The 13321-nt window shown below is 36.2% G+C and overlaps 3 protein-coding genes across 3 annotated transcripts; 2 read left to right on the top strand and 1 right to left on the bottom strand.

The window, feature by feature from the left end:
* The first annotated feature begins 1084 nt into the window (after positions 1-1084).
* Positions 1085-8782, top strand: LOC6649361 (chloride intracellular channel exc-4). The gene is made up of 5 exons (XM_002071584.4): positions 1085-1150; positions 1262-1477; positions 6989-7498; positions 7574-7684; positions 8210-8782. Exons 2-5 carry the CDS (start codon positions 1388-1390, stop codon positions 8285-8287), a joined length of 789 nt encoding a protein of 262 aa, XP_002071620.1. The 5' UTR covers positions 1085-1150; positions 1262-1387; the 3' UTR covers positions 8288-8782.
* A 397-nt stretch (positions 8783-9179) lies between these two features.
* On the bottom strand, positions 9180-10747 carry LOC6649360 (mitochondrial coenzyme A diphosphatase NUDT8). Its single transcript, XM_002071583.4, has 2 exons — positions 10330-10747; positions 9180-10232 (listed from the first exon to the last, which is right to left on the bottom strand). Exons 1-2 carry the CDS (start codon positions 10620-10622, stop codon positions 9674-9676), a joined length of 852 nt encoding a protein of 283 aa, XP_002071619.1. The 5' UTR covers positions 10623-10747; the 3' UTR covers positions 9180-9673.
* Positions 10748-10916: 169 nt separating this feature from the next.
* On the top strand, positions 10917-13072 carry LOC6649359 (histone-lysine N-methyltransferase Su(var)3-9). The gene has a single exon (XM_002071582.3). The coding sequence runs from the start codon at positions 11199-11201 to the stop codon at positions 12987-12989; it is 1791 nt and encodes a 596-aa protein (XP_002071618.2). The 5' UTR covers positions 10917-11198; the 3' UTR covers positions 12990-13072.
* Positions 13073-13321: the final 249 nt, after the last annotated feature.

The following is a 13321-nucleotide window of genomic DNA, read 5'->3' as shown; positions in this document are numbered from 1 at the left end:
TCGATGATTATAGACATATGAATATTTGAAACTGTGTAATATTGAAAAACGACACCAAAATATATATGTTGAATAACTTGTTTAAATATTCGATGGTACCATCGATAGTATCGATGGTTTTTTCCATCGATGGAAAAAATATCGAGTGGAGCAACCATCGATGGATTCCCAGCTCTAGCTGGTAGTCGAATAAATATTTAAATCAAAGCCAAAAGGCCTTTGTAGTTTAGAATGAATTCTTTTTTACATTTATATAAATAAATTAATAAATAAAAAGTTTTCGGTTTGCCAAAACACGCGGCGAAAAGAAGCTGCTTAGAATAAATATTTTGAAAAATTCAAATAATGTACATGATTTTTATTGACAATAAAATGATCGGCATAAATTGTTACGCATATAGATAATTCGACGTAGGTAATATATTTACTTTTTAATATTTAAATCGGGTCAGTGGAGCTTGCTCAAGTAACGGTCATTCTAGAAAGATTAATTTGGTCACACTGTTTGTTCGAAGTGGGTACTCTTTTGTTCGAAGTGGGACTCTTTTGCATGAACTGCACTCTTTTGTTGGATCCATAGCAGTTTTAACGAATCAGCTACTTTGTAGCTATATTTGGCCATTTTTTAAGGCCGATTGATACAAAAATTGTAAAACAGCTATTAGCTACAAATTTAGCTATTTTCAAAAAAATATTTCAATTTTCAAATTGAATTACGCCGACAGGGAAAATGTTGTTTCGACTATGACGTTCCGGCAAAGTATCTTAGAAAGGCTAATTATAAAAGCGTTGAAAATTATGAGTTGGTGTTCATCGATGAAATAAATAACATTGAACTGAATAAGTTGAATTTTTATTAAAAACAAAACGGTTTTCATTTTAGCTAATTTTTTTTTTTCTTTTAGATATTTTTAAAGAAATTTTAGTTAGAAATTTTAAAGTTAGCTTGTTTTAGATACTTTTAGACCTCGCTTTAGCTACTTTTGCTGAAAAAGTTTCGACAACACTGCTCCATAGAGCTGGAAAAACATCGATAGTGCTGGCGAAACATCGATGCAAAACCATCGATGGTACTTCCAGCTCTAATTCATTGTTTTTTTTGCTTTCAACTTGAGAAGTCGTGCGGTGGAACTCTGTCATAAAAACTTTTGTAATTTCTTTTATTTATAATTTTATTTTTTTCAAGTGATTGAAACAAAGCATTGAACAGCATTTTTAGTTAGCACTCATCAATTGTGTATTTATTTCTTTCTTTCTATAGTGTCTCGCTCTTCTCTGTGCATGTGTTTGTGTGTGTAAATTAGTTAAAACAAATTAGCACAACAAAATAAAAAAAAAAAAATTATAAGAACTTATATATATAAATTACAACAAGAAAAGCAACAGCATGTCAGCCGAGGAAGTTGAAACGCAACCCGCTGTTGAGGCGACAAATGGAAGCAAATTTGATGTACCCGAAATTGAATTGATCATAAAGGTGAGAGCGCGCATGCAAGTGTGTGGAATTATATCTATAGATATGTGTGTGTGTGTGATGTGCAAAGAGAAAATGCAAATAGAAATGGAAATAGAGAACAACAGCCCAGCAAACGTTTCTTTTCTTTAGTTTTTTTTTTCTTCTCCTTATTTTATTTGTGTGTTTTGCTCATAGCCTGACCAAAACAGGTTTTTCCTCCAGCTGCTTCTTTACTCCTCCTCCTTCTCCTTCTTCTTCTACTTCTCCATGCCATCATCATCATCTCTCTATCAGCCACTCGGCAAATACACATACTTCAACACACACACATTTACACCTACCTATCAGTGCTGCCATACTTCTTTGAGAAAAACTCTAAAAAAAATAAACATGATAATAATTCTTGATAAATGTTCAACAAAACGGTACAAAAAAGGCTACAAATTGTTAGGATCCCCATCCCATATGATTCCTTTCTAAGGCTCAACAATAGTTTTAAATGTTTAGTCTAGTGTTAAATGATACTTAAGAGTTTAATAATAATATAATTGGATACAAAACGTTTTGTAATTCCAATTGTTTTTATTAAACTATCCGCCCAGACGCGCCAGAGCGTCAATAATAATTCAATGGAAACTTTCAATTTTTGATATACATTAAATTGAATTCTAATTTTCCATTATGTGTTAATTGTGTGATGGAGTAGTGTGTGGTGTGGGCGTGTGTGTTGAAGGAGGGGAGCGCGTGAGAAAAACCGTTCTAGATGATGCCATCTCTGATTAGAGGCCTCAAATGTTGGAACTATTTTTATTTTATTTGTTGTTTCCCCCATTTTTTGTTTTCTTATCTGTTATAATACTTTAATCATATTTCATTTGCGCCAATTGCTCAAGAATGTGCTTCATATTCGGTCAATGTATGCGAACATTTATGTCGTTGTGTGCCTGTGTATGGTGTGTGTGTGTGTGTTTCTGTGGCTTTTTATCTTCAAACTCTGAGTACAGTAATATTTCTCAACAATTACTTATATTTTAAAGTAACTACGTCATGGCAAAAAGTGCTGTAGTACGCCCACGACTCTGCAGACTAGGACAGAAGAGAGAGAGAGAGAGGTGGCTGTTGTGGTCGTTGTTGTTTTTGTTGCAGATGATGACTAATCTCTAACCCAAACAAAACTCCAAAGCCGAACCCCAAAATGCAATGAGCAATAACTGTTCCGCTCCCTTTTCCTGTTTCTATCCCGCTCTCTTGTCGCCGCCGTCTGTCTTCTCCTCTCTTACTCTCTCTCTCTCTCTCTTCCTCTCTGGTGTGTCAACGTAAAGGCGCACCTGTTGATTAGTTTTCCATTTTACCAATTTGTTTCAATTTTTTTTCCAAGAGAAAAAGGTTCGTCTTTATCATTTTTTTTCTTCTGTTCAAAAGGAAAGAAAGAGAGAGAGAAAAAAGTGAAAGTTCAATTTCATTGCGCGAAAGCTGGGAGTGAATTGAAGTTGTTGTTTGTTGTTGTTGCTCCTCAGCTCGTTCCGCGCGTGCAGGCAAAAGGCAACAACACTAAGGCTATAAGCATTAATACAAATTTTACAGTTGGTCCACAAAGTCCAAGTACAAGAGAGGAAATGCAATTGTAAATTATTCAAATAGATTGATCTATATGGACCAAATAACATGGTACATAGAATCCTATACAAAGGTTTTTTAAGATTGTTTAAACTTTAAAACTTATCTACATATATTCCCATTATTAAATGACACTTTAAGTTAGTATATCGATTTCAATCAATCAATTAGCTAGTTTAGATAATCACTTTTTATTTTTAGGTGGTAAATAAAAATTCAATGTGTGCATGGAAATTATTGATCCAACTGTATGCAACAAAAAGCATTGAACGCTAAACAGGTTTTTCTCGTGTGTGCAGCAAAGAGTTTTCCGCCTCCTTGGCACAACAAAACACACAACAAATGTTTTATGTTGTTGGGGGAAGAAGATGTTGTTGTTGTTGTTGTTGGCAGGGAAAGAGGAAATCAAAGAAATTTGAGAAATTTCTTGCAAACAAAAGACTCTAAAGAAACAAAGTGACAGTGGAAAATAAGTTAATATTTGTGGTGGTAGAGGGGGGGGGGGGGGGGGGAACTGTTTTTAACTGCAGCTCAAGGGGACATCGGGGCGACATAAATCTTTTAGTATATTATGGTGTTAATTACTTAACACCTAAAAGTTAAATCTAAATCAGATGGAGAGAGAGAGAGAAAAGAAGGTGGAAAATAATATGCATAACTTGTCTTATGTAGAAACTCATTAGCCCATTACCAATTTAGGTCAAGAAATGCTGAAAAGAAGAGAGCCCCCCCTTCACAGCTACAGCTCAGAGGTGTGGCCAAAAGGTTAATGGTCAATAGTTAATGCTTAATAATCTCTGTACAAATAAAGAAAACTGTTCAATGGGGATCCTGCAAGTTTGTCCACTTCTCTAGGGGGTCTTTAAAAAACGCGTACATATTTTTATTATAAATGGAATGAAATATATAAACAGAATACATCATATATGTATTGGTATAGGTATGTGCTGAAGGTACTTTGCGTTGATTATAATTCTCCACGTTTTGTTTCGGTTTCTTTTTTTGTTTTTGTATTATTATTATTTTGGCTATTACTTCATCGTAAATGTTGGGGCGATAACTTCCGCTGGGTCTTTGATAAGATATAGAAAATATTTTGTCGACAACTAACGACGAAAGAGAGAGAGAGAGAGAGAGGGAGAAGAACAAAGCTTCTGCTGGTTTCTCAAGGTTGACTGACTGCCAAAAATAATCTATCAAAACGAAAGGAGCTTTTCAAGATCTCTCCCCCTCCTCATATACACTGCAATATACATACAATTGTATGTATCTGTATATGTGTGTGTATATATGTTTGTACATTCACCAGATGTCGTTTTGGCCGTTCACCATTTGACATTTTGTTAACTGCTTTTGGTTGGGGCCCGTCTGTCACTACTTGGCAATCTCTCTCACTCGTCATTTCTATTTCCATTGCTCCATTGCTTCATTGCTCAGTGACCTTTGACGTGTTGTTATTGTTGCACAATTGCAATTGCATTTTCAATGAGCAAAATCGTGATGAAAGAAATCAGAATTAACGTGTCACATTTTATTCAGGTCGTCGTTATTTACTACGTGTGTAATCAGAGCACAGTTCGTAATAATAATAATAATAATACTATCAAAAAATAATAGTAATCTTTTTTTATATGCATAAATTAACCATTTAAGCACTCATGCAAAGACTAAACAAAACAAAAATTTCAATACCGGAAGCTATGTTTAGCACGCAGAAATTGATATACCCTTTCAGAGCTAATTATGGGCGTCGATCTACAAGAATTTTGAGGGGACAATACCCCAAGGGGGCGGTCTGGTCATCGCTCTAGAGCTCTAGATTCATTAGACACTAGGCAAAGAAGGGGGCAATCTCCATTAAGAGTTTGTTATTCTAATGATAGAATTGAATGTACTTTTGCTTTTTTAAAGGGTGTACAATATATGTATGTACATATGTATACCTGTTGACTGTCGTCGTTGGAGTAATCGGGGCTAAATGCTAATTAACTTCTTATTACCAAATTAAGCCGAAATTTTATTGCTTTTAATTGAAGCGTTTCAAAATTAAGTGATCTAAATCAGAACTCAATTCTCACCTACATTTTTGTATACTAAAAAAAAAAAAACAATTGAACTTAAAAGGCAATATAAATTGAAAGAGGGTTGAGGAGTTTCGGGGTGAGTGATGGGGAGGTTTTGAGTAGAATATTTTTGCTAGAAAATCATGAGAGTATTGAAACTCTATAGAATAATGATTCTGCTATACCCTTCTTTGATGCCTCCTACATATGTATATGTATGTATGTAAATACATACATTTTTGTTGTCACCTATTTATTTGTTTCTTAATTTATCTTACGCTTCATTGACCTCTTTATTCAATTTTAATTAAGTTCAAAAAATTTAATGCATTTAGATAAGTAAATTTTTGTTGATCAAAAGAAGGATATTATCAATTCTTAATATCTATAATAATATCACCCTGCTTGCCTTCCCTCTCTCTCCCGCAACCCTATTTGTGTATGTGTGTGTGTGTGTGTGTGTGTGTGTGTGTGTGTGTGTGTGTGTGTGTGTGTGTGTGACATATGTACAATATTAATTTAATGATGATCGAATACTACGGGGTCTGGCAACACTTTTTCTCTCTTTCTCTCGCTCTCTCTGTTTTGTGAACTTTTTAGTTTGTAAAGACTCATCAATGCATGTGCTTATCTAATATACACACACCGACACACACACAGTCATACAGAAACACACACACACACGCACATTCAATACTTGACGGCTGCTTAACGTTTTGGGGCCATTGAAGTTAAGCCGGCAACAACAACAACAACAAGAACAGCAACAAGTAAACTTCACACAACTCAAACACACTGAGAGAAACAAAGATGACATCATCATCAGTCATTTTAGGGGAGCTGCTGCTTCGGCTGCGGCTGACTTTGCCTTGGCATTTGCCAAAACCAAAAAAAAAAAAAAAAAGAAAAAACAATATGAAAAGAATTTCATATGGGGGGCTCTAATTGTAAGATGATAACGAAGTTAGAGTACCCTAAAAAAACCTTAAAGGGGGGCGGGACGTGATGCAACTACATATATGCATGTATCTGCATCAATCTCCCCTCTATCTTTCTCTACGAGCGACAGAGAAGAATATAATGGAAAAAAACTACCAATTCTTGTCTTGTACCAACCGAATATACACCATCAAGACAGTTTACAGGGTATTTTGCCTCAAAGATGATTTCTTTCGACATATATTTAAATAATTTGAAACTGTTCGAACAACAACAACAACAAACAAGAAAAACAAACAAACTTGATCAATCATTTAGATTTGGGAAAAAACCTATGTATTTATATACACATACTTAATAAATATTCCTTCGTGCATCCGAAATGAAGAAGACTTGAAATTATTTTAGCTTTTAGGCATTTCCTGTCCAGAAGAGAGTTTCTTCCCCGCCTCCCCACCTGTCTTCAGTGTCAATAATTCATCACGCGACAAGAAAAACGAATGTTTCGACTGACTTCAACACAAATGTGAAGTGCAAATGATGATGATGATGATGATGATGATGATGATGATGATGATGATGATGATGATGATGATGATGGCGATGACGATCATGATGATGATGATGTCACATGATTGAAATTATGTTGTTTTATTTCGTTAAGAGCTTTTTTGTTTGATTTATTTATCAGTAATTGCTGGCACGCGAATTTTCAAAGGTGGGAGGGATCTGGGAGGGGGAATCAAATGAAATGAAATGAAAAACTGGGAATACCTGCGGCCGCAATGTGTGAAACCTTAGCATTACGTAACCGATATCGATATACTTGGTTAACTAATTGAAATCAGTATTTACCAGTTTCTAAATAGTTTAGTTGATCAGTGTTTCTTCTCTCTCTCTCTCTCTCTCTCAGGCATCCACCATCGATGGACGTCGAAAGGGAGCTTGCCTATTCTGTCAGGAATATTTTATGGATTTATATCTATTGGCCGAATTGAAAACAATTAGCCTGAAGGTGACCACAGTGGATATGCAAAAGCCACCGCCAGATTTTCGTACCAATTTCGAGGCAACACATCCACCAATATTGATTGATAACGGTCTGGCCATATTGGAGAATGAGAAAATCGAAAGGCATATCATGAAGAATATACCCGGTGGCTATAATCTCTTCGTTCAGGATAAGGATGTTGCCACATTGATTGAAAATCTGTATGTGAAATTGAAATTGATGCTGGTTAAGAAGGATGATGCCAAAAATAATGCACTGCTATCGCATTTGAAGAAGATCAACGATCATTTGGCCAATCGTAATACCCGATTCCTAACAGGTGACACCATGTGCTGCTTCGATTGTGAACTAATGCCTCGTCTGCAGCATATCCGCGTGGCTGGCAAATATTTTGTCGACTTTGAGATACCGGTAAGCGTTTTAAAGGGGAATATATTTTGTATAAATTTATGCATAACACTCTCCCTTTTTCTTTTTTTTTTTTAGACACATTTGACGGCGTTGTGGCGTTATATGTATCATATGTATCAATTGGATGCCTTCACACAATCATGCCCAGCCGATCAGGACATTATCAATCACTATAAGCTGCAACAGGTGGGGCCACAAGAGATAGCACACTAAAGACGAAAGTTTCTCTTCTCTCAACATTCGTTTTCTGAAGCCAGGAAAATTGTTCTTTTAAAAAAGATGTTTCCATTTATTAAATTTTGGCTCAAACTTCTTACTTTCTTCATAAATTTTGTAGTTACTTTTGTTGCCCGTTTACATAAATTAAAATGCCATTAGAATTTAGGGAATAAAATTTTGAATCGATTTTTAAAAATTTTCATAAGATTTGAGTGAGATTAATGCAGATTGAATTTGATCTTATTCCAAATAGAAAAAAGAAACATGAATTTAGAAAATCCTTAAAAAAAATTAAAAATTGAGCTTTTTGTTGAAAATTGTTCACAGTCTGCATATTTAGATGAATTTTTAAACAATTTCAAAAAAGTTGTGCGAATTAAGTTATAATTTTGTTTTTTGAATTTGTCATTAAGGAATTTATTTAAGTATTGATTAAATTTTTCATTTTTTCAAATCTCTAACTTTGTATTGTTCTTTCTTTTTCGTTCGCAGAGTCTCAAAATGAAGAAGCATGAGGAGCTGGAGACGCCAACGTTTACCACATCCATTCCAATTGATATTTCGGAGTAGAGTCACCAATTTTCGTATAGCCATGATGCAGTAATTCCCCCCAAAACGATTGCTCTCCCCCTTCACACACACATAAGAAACGTTTCAAAGTAGCTGACCACAGATCCATTGTTTTTTTATACTTGGATACACACACACACACAACATATTTAACTGAGTGGAATGTGACAATTACAACTACAAAAACAACAACAACAACTGCAACTGCAACTATATACATAAATGTATACTTAACACACATGCAACATAGCATATTTATATGTATATCTTTATATACATATATATTTGATAACGAGCAAGAGCATTTTGCCGTGTTGCCTTTTCAATTTAGCTATGCGTAATTGAATTTTATTTACTGATTTACGACTTAAACTACAGAAACAAAACAAAAAAAAAAAAAACTATATACAAAACTTTTAAGAAACATGTAACTATTATTCCCCCCTTTCCCTGATTTTTGTTTTATTTGATTTGATTTGAGCTTTTTTTTTGTTTTATTTAGAGTATAATTTGAAATACACCCACCCACACACACACACACACACACACACCAACACCACCCACCTATATATCTAATATATAGCTTGGCTCTACATATAATTCAGTTCAGATTAAAACCGCTTCACGGTTACAAATTTTTTTTTAAGAAACAAAAATTATTATTTCCTTTTTTTTTGTTTTTTCTTTATATTCTTTTGCCATTTTGTTTGCTTTTAAATTTATTTAATTTTTTTTTTGATTTAAACATTACTTTTTTTTAATACATAACAAGGAAAAAAAAAACAAAAAAAAAAAAGAGACGAAAGAAAAGATAACGAAAATAAGATGAGAAGAGGAAATAAAGAGTATTTTTTGAATTTAAGTGAAAAATTACAAATAAAACAAAAATATATAAAACAATTTGTAAATTTGTTTATTCTTTTCACAAGAGTTGGAATAAAATGTCATGGATTTGTCAAATATAATAAATGATCCAAGGGCTAATAACTATAATTTTCTGCCTCCCCATACTTGGCGCTGTCATTGTTTGCAACATATTTCGCATATCACATTGTTTTCGACATGTTTTATTTAAAATATCTATAGAAATATATATATAAAGCTTTACTAATGTGCGCTTAACAATAACAAACAAATTGTACAACTTTGTTGTTCCGAGACAGATTAAAAATTCGTTTTAAAGAAGGTATGGCATCATGTAAAGCCTCTGGTCTTTATATATGTAAAACAATTCAACAGGCTTAAAAATTAATCTGAACACAAGGAATAAATTGTCTTTTTACAGTAGACTAATATTAATATTGTAACTAGTTTTGATTTACATTTTATAATAGTCAACATAGACCTGATTTATTGTCAATTTGAGGATAAAAAATCCTTCTACTCTCAGTTTTTTGAATCTGATTGATGATGATGATGAGGATGTGCCTGTTTTGGTGGCAATTTATATGGACGTATAAACTTAATGTTTGTCTTCAAGGAAACGGGCAACATATTTTTCGGTAACAGGCAATGGAGAAACACTTGAGTCAGATAGCCAGTAATGCCCCAGATACGATTGTTATCGACCATAAAAACGGGACCACTGTAGCCGGCACGGAATTGAGTATGTCTTGTCGCCGTGCTGGCCATTAATGAGTTTAGCGGTATGCTAAATGCCTCCTCTACCTCATCCAGATTCAAATGCAGCTCGGAGATGTGGAAATTCTGTATATGTCCCACTACCGGCACAATGGCTGATGTGCGGGGTAAAAATATTTGTTTACCCTCGCCCCACACTTCAATGCGTTGACGTGGCAAACCGATTTCCTCTTCAGTTTCTCGCAGGGCACAATCCACAAAACTTTTGTCCTGTTCATCAAGTTGTCCACCGGGAAACGAGACTTGATAGCCATGGCGACGCAAGTGACGCGATCTTCGAGTGTACAACAAAGAGAGCTCATTGCTAAAGATTAGAAGATAAATCATTATTAACCTTCATCTATGTACCATATGTGTATATGTGTGTATGTATGGGTGGTTTGTTCACCTTTGGAACTTACGTATCTCTGTCCTGGCACAAGGCCACTAAAACTGATGCGATTTTCTTTTCATGCTTATTGCTGGTCATCGACTTTGGCCGGGGAAATTCTGGCAGGTTACGTAACTTCTCCAAGCAATGTTCACGATTTTCGGGTGTAACAAGTATCTCATAATCGGCCGGTACAAGAAGTTTAACTGGAGCCGCAGATTCTTGGCCCCCAGTTGAGGCGAAGTGTCTAAGCAGCTGAACAAGGCAAGAACTGTGATTTGTTTTGCTAGTTAATAAGACATTTTTTAACAGGGACAAGGACATAGTGTATGTGTGTGTGAGTGTGTGTATGGGTGTAACTGGACTATTGTTTTATTAAGAAACTATTAAAATGTATTGTTGTGGTACTCAAATTATTTGCACACTGTTGCGCTTAAAACAGCTGATTGTGGTTCTGAACTCCGCTATCGTTAAAATTGCACGATATCGATATTTGTGTTTACTTTATCGGTAACTATCGATAAATATAAGAAGCAAATAAAAATAAGCCAATTTTTTTAAATTTTTGTTCTCTGATTTCTCTCTATTTTTATCTTTGGTTTTACAATCAACAAAATATATAACAAACATTGTACTTTTAGCTACATCTAGTTTATTATATTCGAAATCTGACCTGTGTTGTGTCTTGTCGCTTTGCCAGCACTGGTTATAAGCTTGACCAATCTGGCACTTTTCAACGCTGGCCCATTTTGACAGTTTTTTATTGCTGGATCATTTAGCGGGAATCCAAGTTTTTGATAAAGAAGTCAGGTGTCAATTCTATTCTGTGATACGTCCCACGTGGGCTTAAGAGTGAGAAGTGTGTTACAAAGAAACTTTAAAGATAAATCGTCGATCAAAATGCGAATGCAAACAAGAAGCATGACGGCAAAAGCCAGCCAAGGAAAATCCACGTTGTCATCGTTGGAAAAGGCACCCATAAACAATATAACGGTTGAGCTAAAACGACTAAGAAATCGGAATATCGAAATATATCTGCCCTCCATACAACCGAATGATATATATGAAGTCAAAAAGCCAAGGATTAGTGCGAAAACCCGGAAGGGGAGCGCTCAACAGCCAACGAAGCTCGACGATTCGGAGTCAACACGCAATTCCAGGGGCAATTCGACAAGCAGTAGCAGTGGCTATGGCAGCCTTTCGGATGATCAGCAGCTACCAGAATCTCAGGGGCGTCCGCAGCACGACACGCTCCCATCATCGGTGGGGAACGACAATCAACAATTGGGCAAATCTCTGAGGCGTCGCCGCTATACTCAGTACCAGGAAGTGGTGGCATCATCTACAAGGGACAAACCACTGCCGCGTCGCCATACTCAGTACACGGAAAGGGCTCCAGTGATGATGGCCAGCCAGCAGCGGACACCCATTGGCGAATACACAGTGGAGTGCATTGAAGCAGTGGAGGTCATTCACTGCCAGCCCTTGTTTTGCGTCAAATGGTTGGGCTATACCGAAGACAACAATACGTGGGAAACTTACGATAATCTGGCCAACTGTGCGGCTCTAGATAAATTTGTGGCAACCAAATATAAATTTTTAAAAAAATATATAGTCCCCATATCGAAGGAACTGGAGGCACGGTTGAAAAATGTACCCAAGAATGAGAATTTCACCATGATGCAGATTGAGGGCTATGATCCATTAAAACTTAGGCTGGATCTTATCATACTGGCCCAATTTCGGGCATCCGGTAGTTCGAGCTTCGTGAGACGTTTTCGTATTACCGAAAGAGCTCTACTTTGGATGCAATTGAGGGACATGAATCTGCAGAGACGCCGTCAATTGAAGGCATTGGCACAGTTTGAGAAGATTATTAGTAATGCGGATAGGGCATCGCCTGGCATTAAAGTGGAGAACAATGTGGATCTTGAACGAATCGATGCAAATTTCGTTTACAGCAGCAAGAATATTTGGGGCTCGAGGGTGCCCGAGCCGAGAATGCGCCTGCTGGCATGCAAATGTTCGAATATCAGACATGGAAACACATGTTGCCCATCGAGTCGCTGTTGTGCTCGTTTGGCCAATGAACTGTTTGCCTATAACAAGGTAACGAAACGTTTGCGCCTCACACCTGGCAGTGCCATCTTTGAGTGCAACAGTTTGTGCTCCTGCGACTCGACGTGCCCCAATCGTGTCGTCCAGCATGGACGGCAGCTGGAGTTGGTTCTCTTCAAGACCAGTAATGGCTGCGGCTGGGGTGTGCGCACTGACCATGCCTTGGCAAAGGGGGAATTCATTTGCGAGTACATTGGTGAGATTATAACCAGCAAAGAGGCCGATAAGCGGGCCAAGTTATATGAGAATTGTGGTCGCCGTCGTATTTACCTGTTTGCTCTCGACTACAATGTGGCCCAGGATGACGAGTATACCATCGATGCCACCAACTTTGGCAATATCTCCCGTTATCTCAATCATTCATGTGATCCCAATATAGCTGTATTTCCATGCTGGATTGAGCATTCACATTTTGCCCTGCCCCGTTTAGTTTTCTTTACCCTGCGCTCCATAAAAGCTGGCGAGGAATTGTGTTTTGATTACATGCGAGGGACTAAAGTGCAGGATATACCCCAGTCCAAGCGTATTGCGTGTCGTTGTGGTGCCAAAGATTGTCGAAAAGTTGTATTTTGAATATCGACATTGATCTCAACGTATTTTCCGTTCCATCTGGCAACGCCTAAAGAAATTTCAAACAAATGAACAAGCCGTTACAACTATTCTTCATTTTTCTTTTTTAAAACTTTTTATTAAAACTTTTTCATTTGCTTGTTTTTCTCGAATTATATCAATTTTGTTTTGGCTGCACAAAAAATATATATGTATTTATTTGTTTATATATATATATATATATATATAAATATGATGTATATTGCATTTATTAAATATTAAACGCCTTGTGTTAACGCTAAATGTTCCTTAGGTATTTTGTTGTTGTGTTTTCTTTGTGGGTGGTTGGAAGGGAT

The sequence above is a fragment of the Drosophila willistoni genome (genome assembly GCF_018902025.1).
Source record: "Drosophila willistoni isolate 14030-0811.24 chromosome XL unlocalized genomic scaffold, UCI_dwil_1.1 Seg141, whole genome shotgun sequence".
Lineage (NCBI taxonomy): Eukaryota > Metazoa > Arthropoda > Insecta > Diptera > Drosophilidae > Drosophila > Drosophila willistoni.
The sequence above is the reverse complement of the archived record's forward strand: the minus strand, read 5'-3'. Positions and strand labels throughout refer to the sequence as shown.

What these genes read in the sequence shown, in the direction of transcription:
- LOC6649361 (XM_002071584.4), top strand. Translation starts at nt 1,388, where the DNA reads ATGTCAGCCGAGGAAGTTGAAACGCAACCCGCTGTTGAGGCGACAAAT. An exon ending in TTGTCGACTTTGAGATACCG is followed by an intron (nt 7,499 to 7,573) that starts GTAAGCGTTTTA and finishes TTTTTTTTTTAG; the next exon opens with ACACATTTGACGGCGTTGTG. An exon ending in ATCACTATAAGCTGCAACAG is followed by an intron (nt 7,685 to 8,209) that starts GTGGGGCCACAA and finishes TTTCGTTCGCAG; the next exon opens with AGTCTCAAAATGAAGAAGCA.
- LOC6649360 (XM_002071583.4), bottom strand. Translation starts at nt 10,622, where the DNA reads ATGTCCTTGTCCCTGTTAAAAAATGTCTTATTAACTAGCAAAACAAAT. An exon ending in TTGTGCCAGGACAGAGATAC is followed by an intron (nt 10,233 to 10,329) that starts GTAAGTTCCAAA and finishes TCTAATCTTTAG; the next exon opens with CAATGAGCTCTCTTTGTTGT.
- LOC6649359 (XM_002071582.3), top strand. Translation starts at nt 11,199, where the DNA reads ATGCGAATGCAAACAAGAAGCATGACGGCAAAAGCCAGCCAAGGAAAA.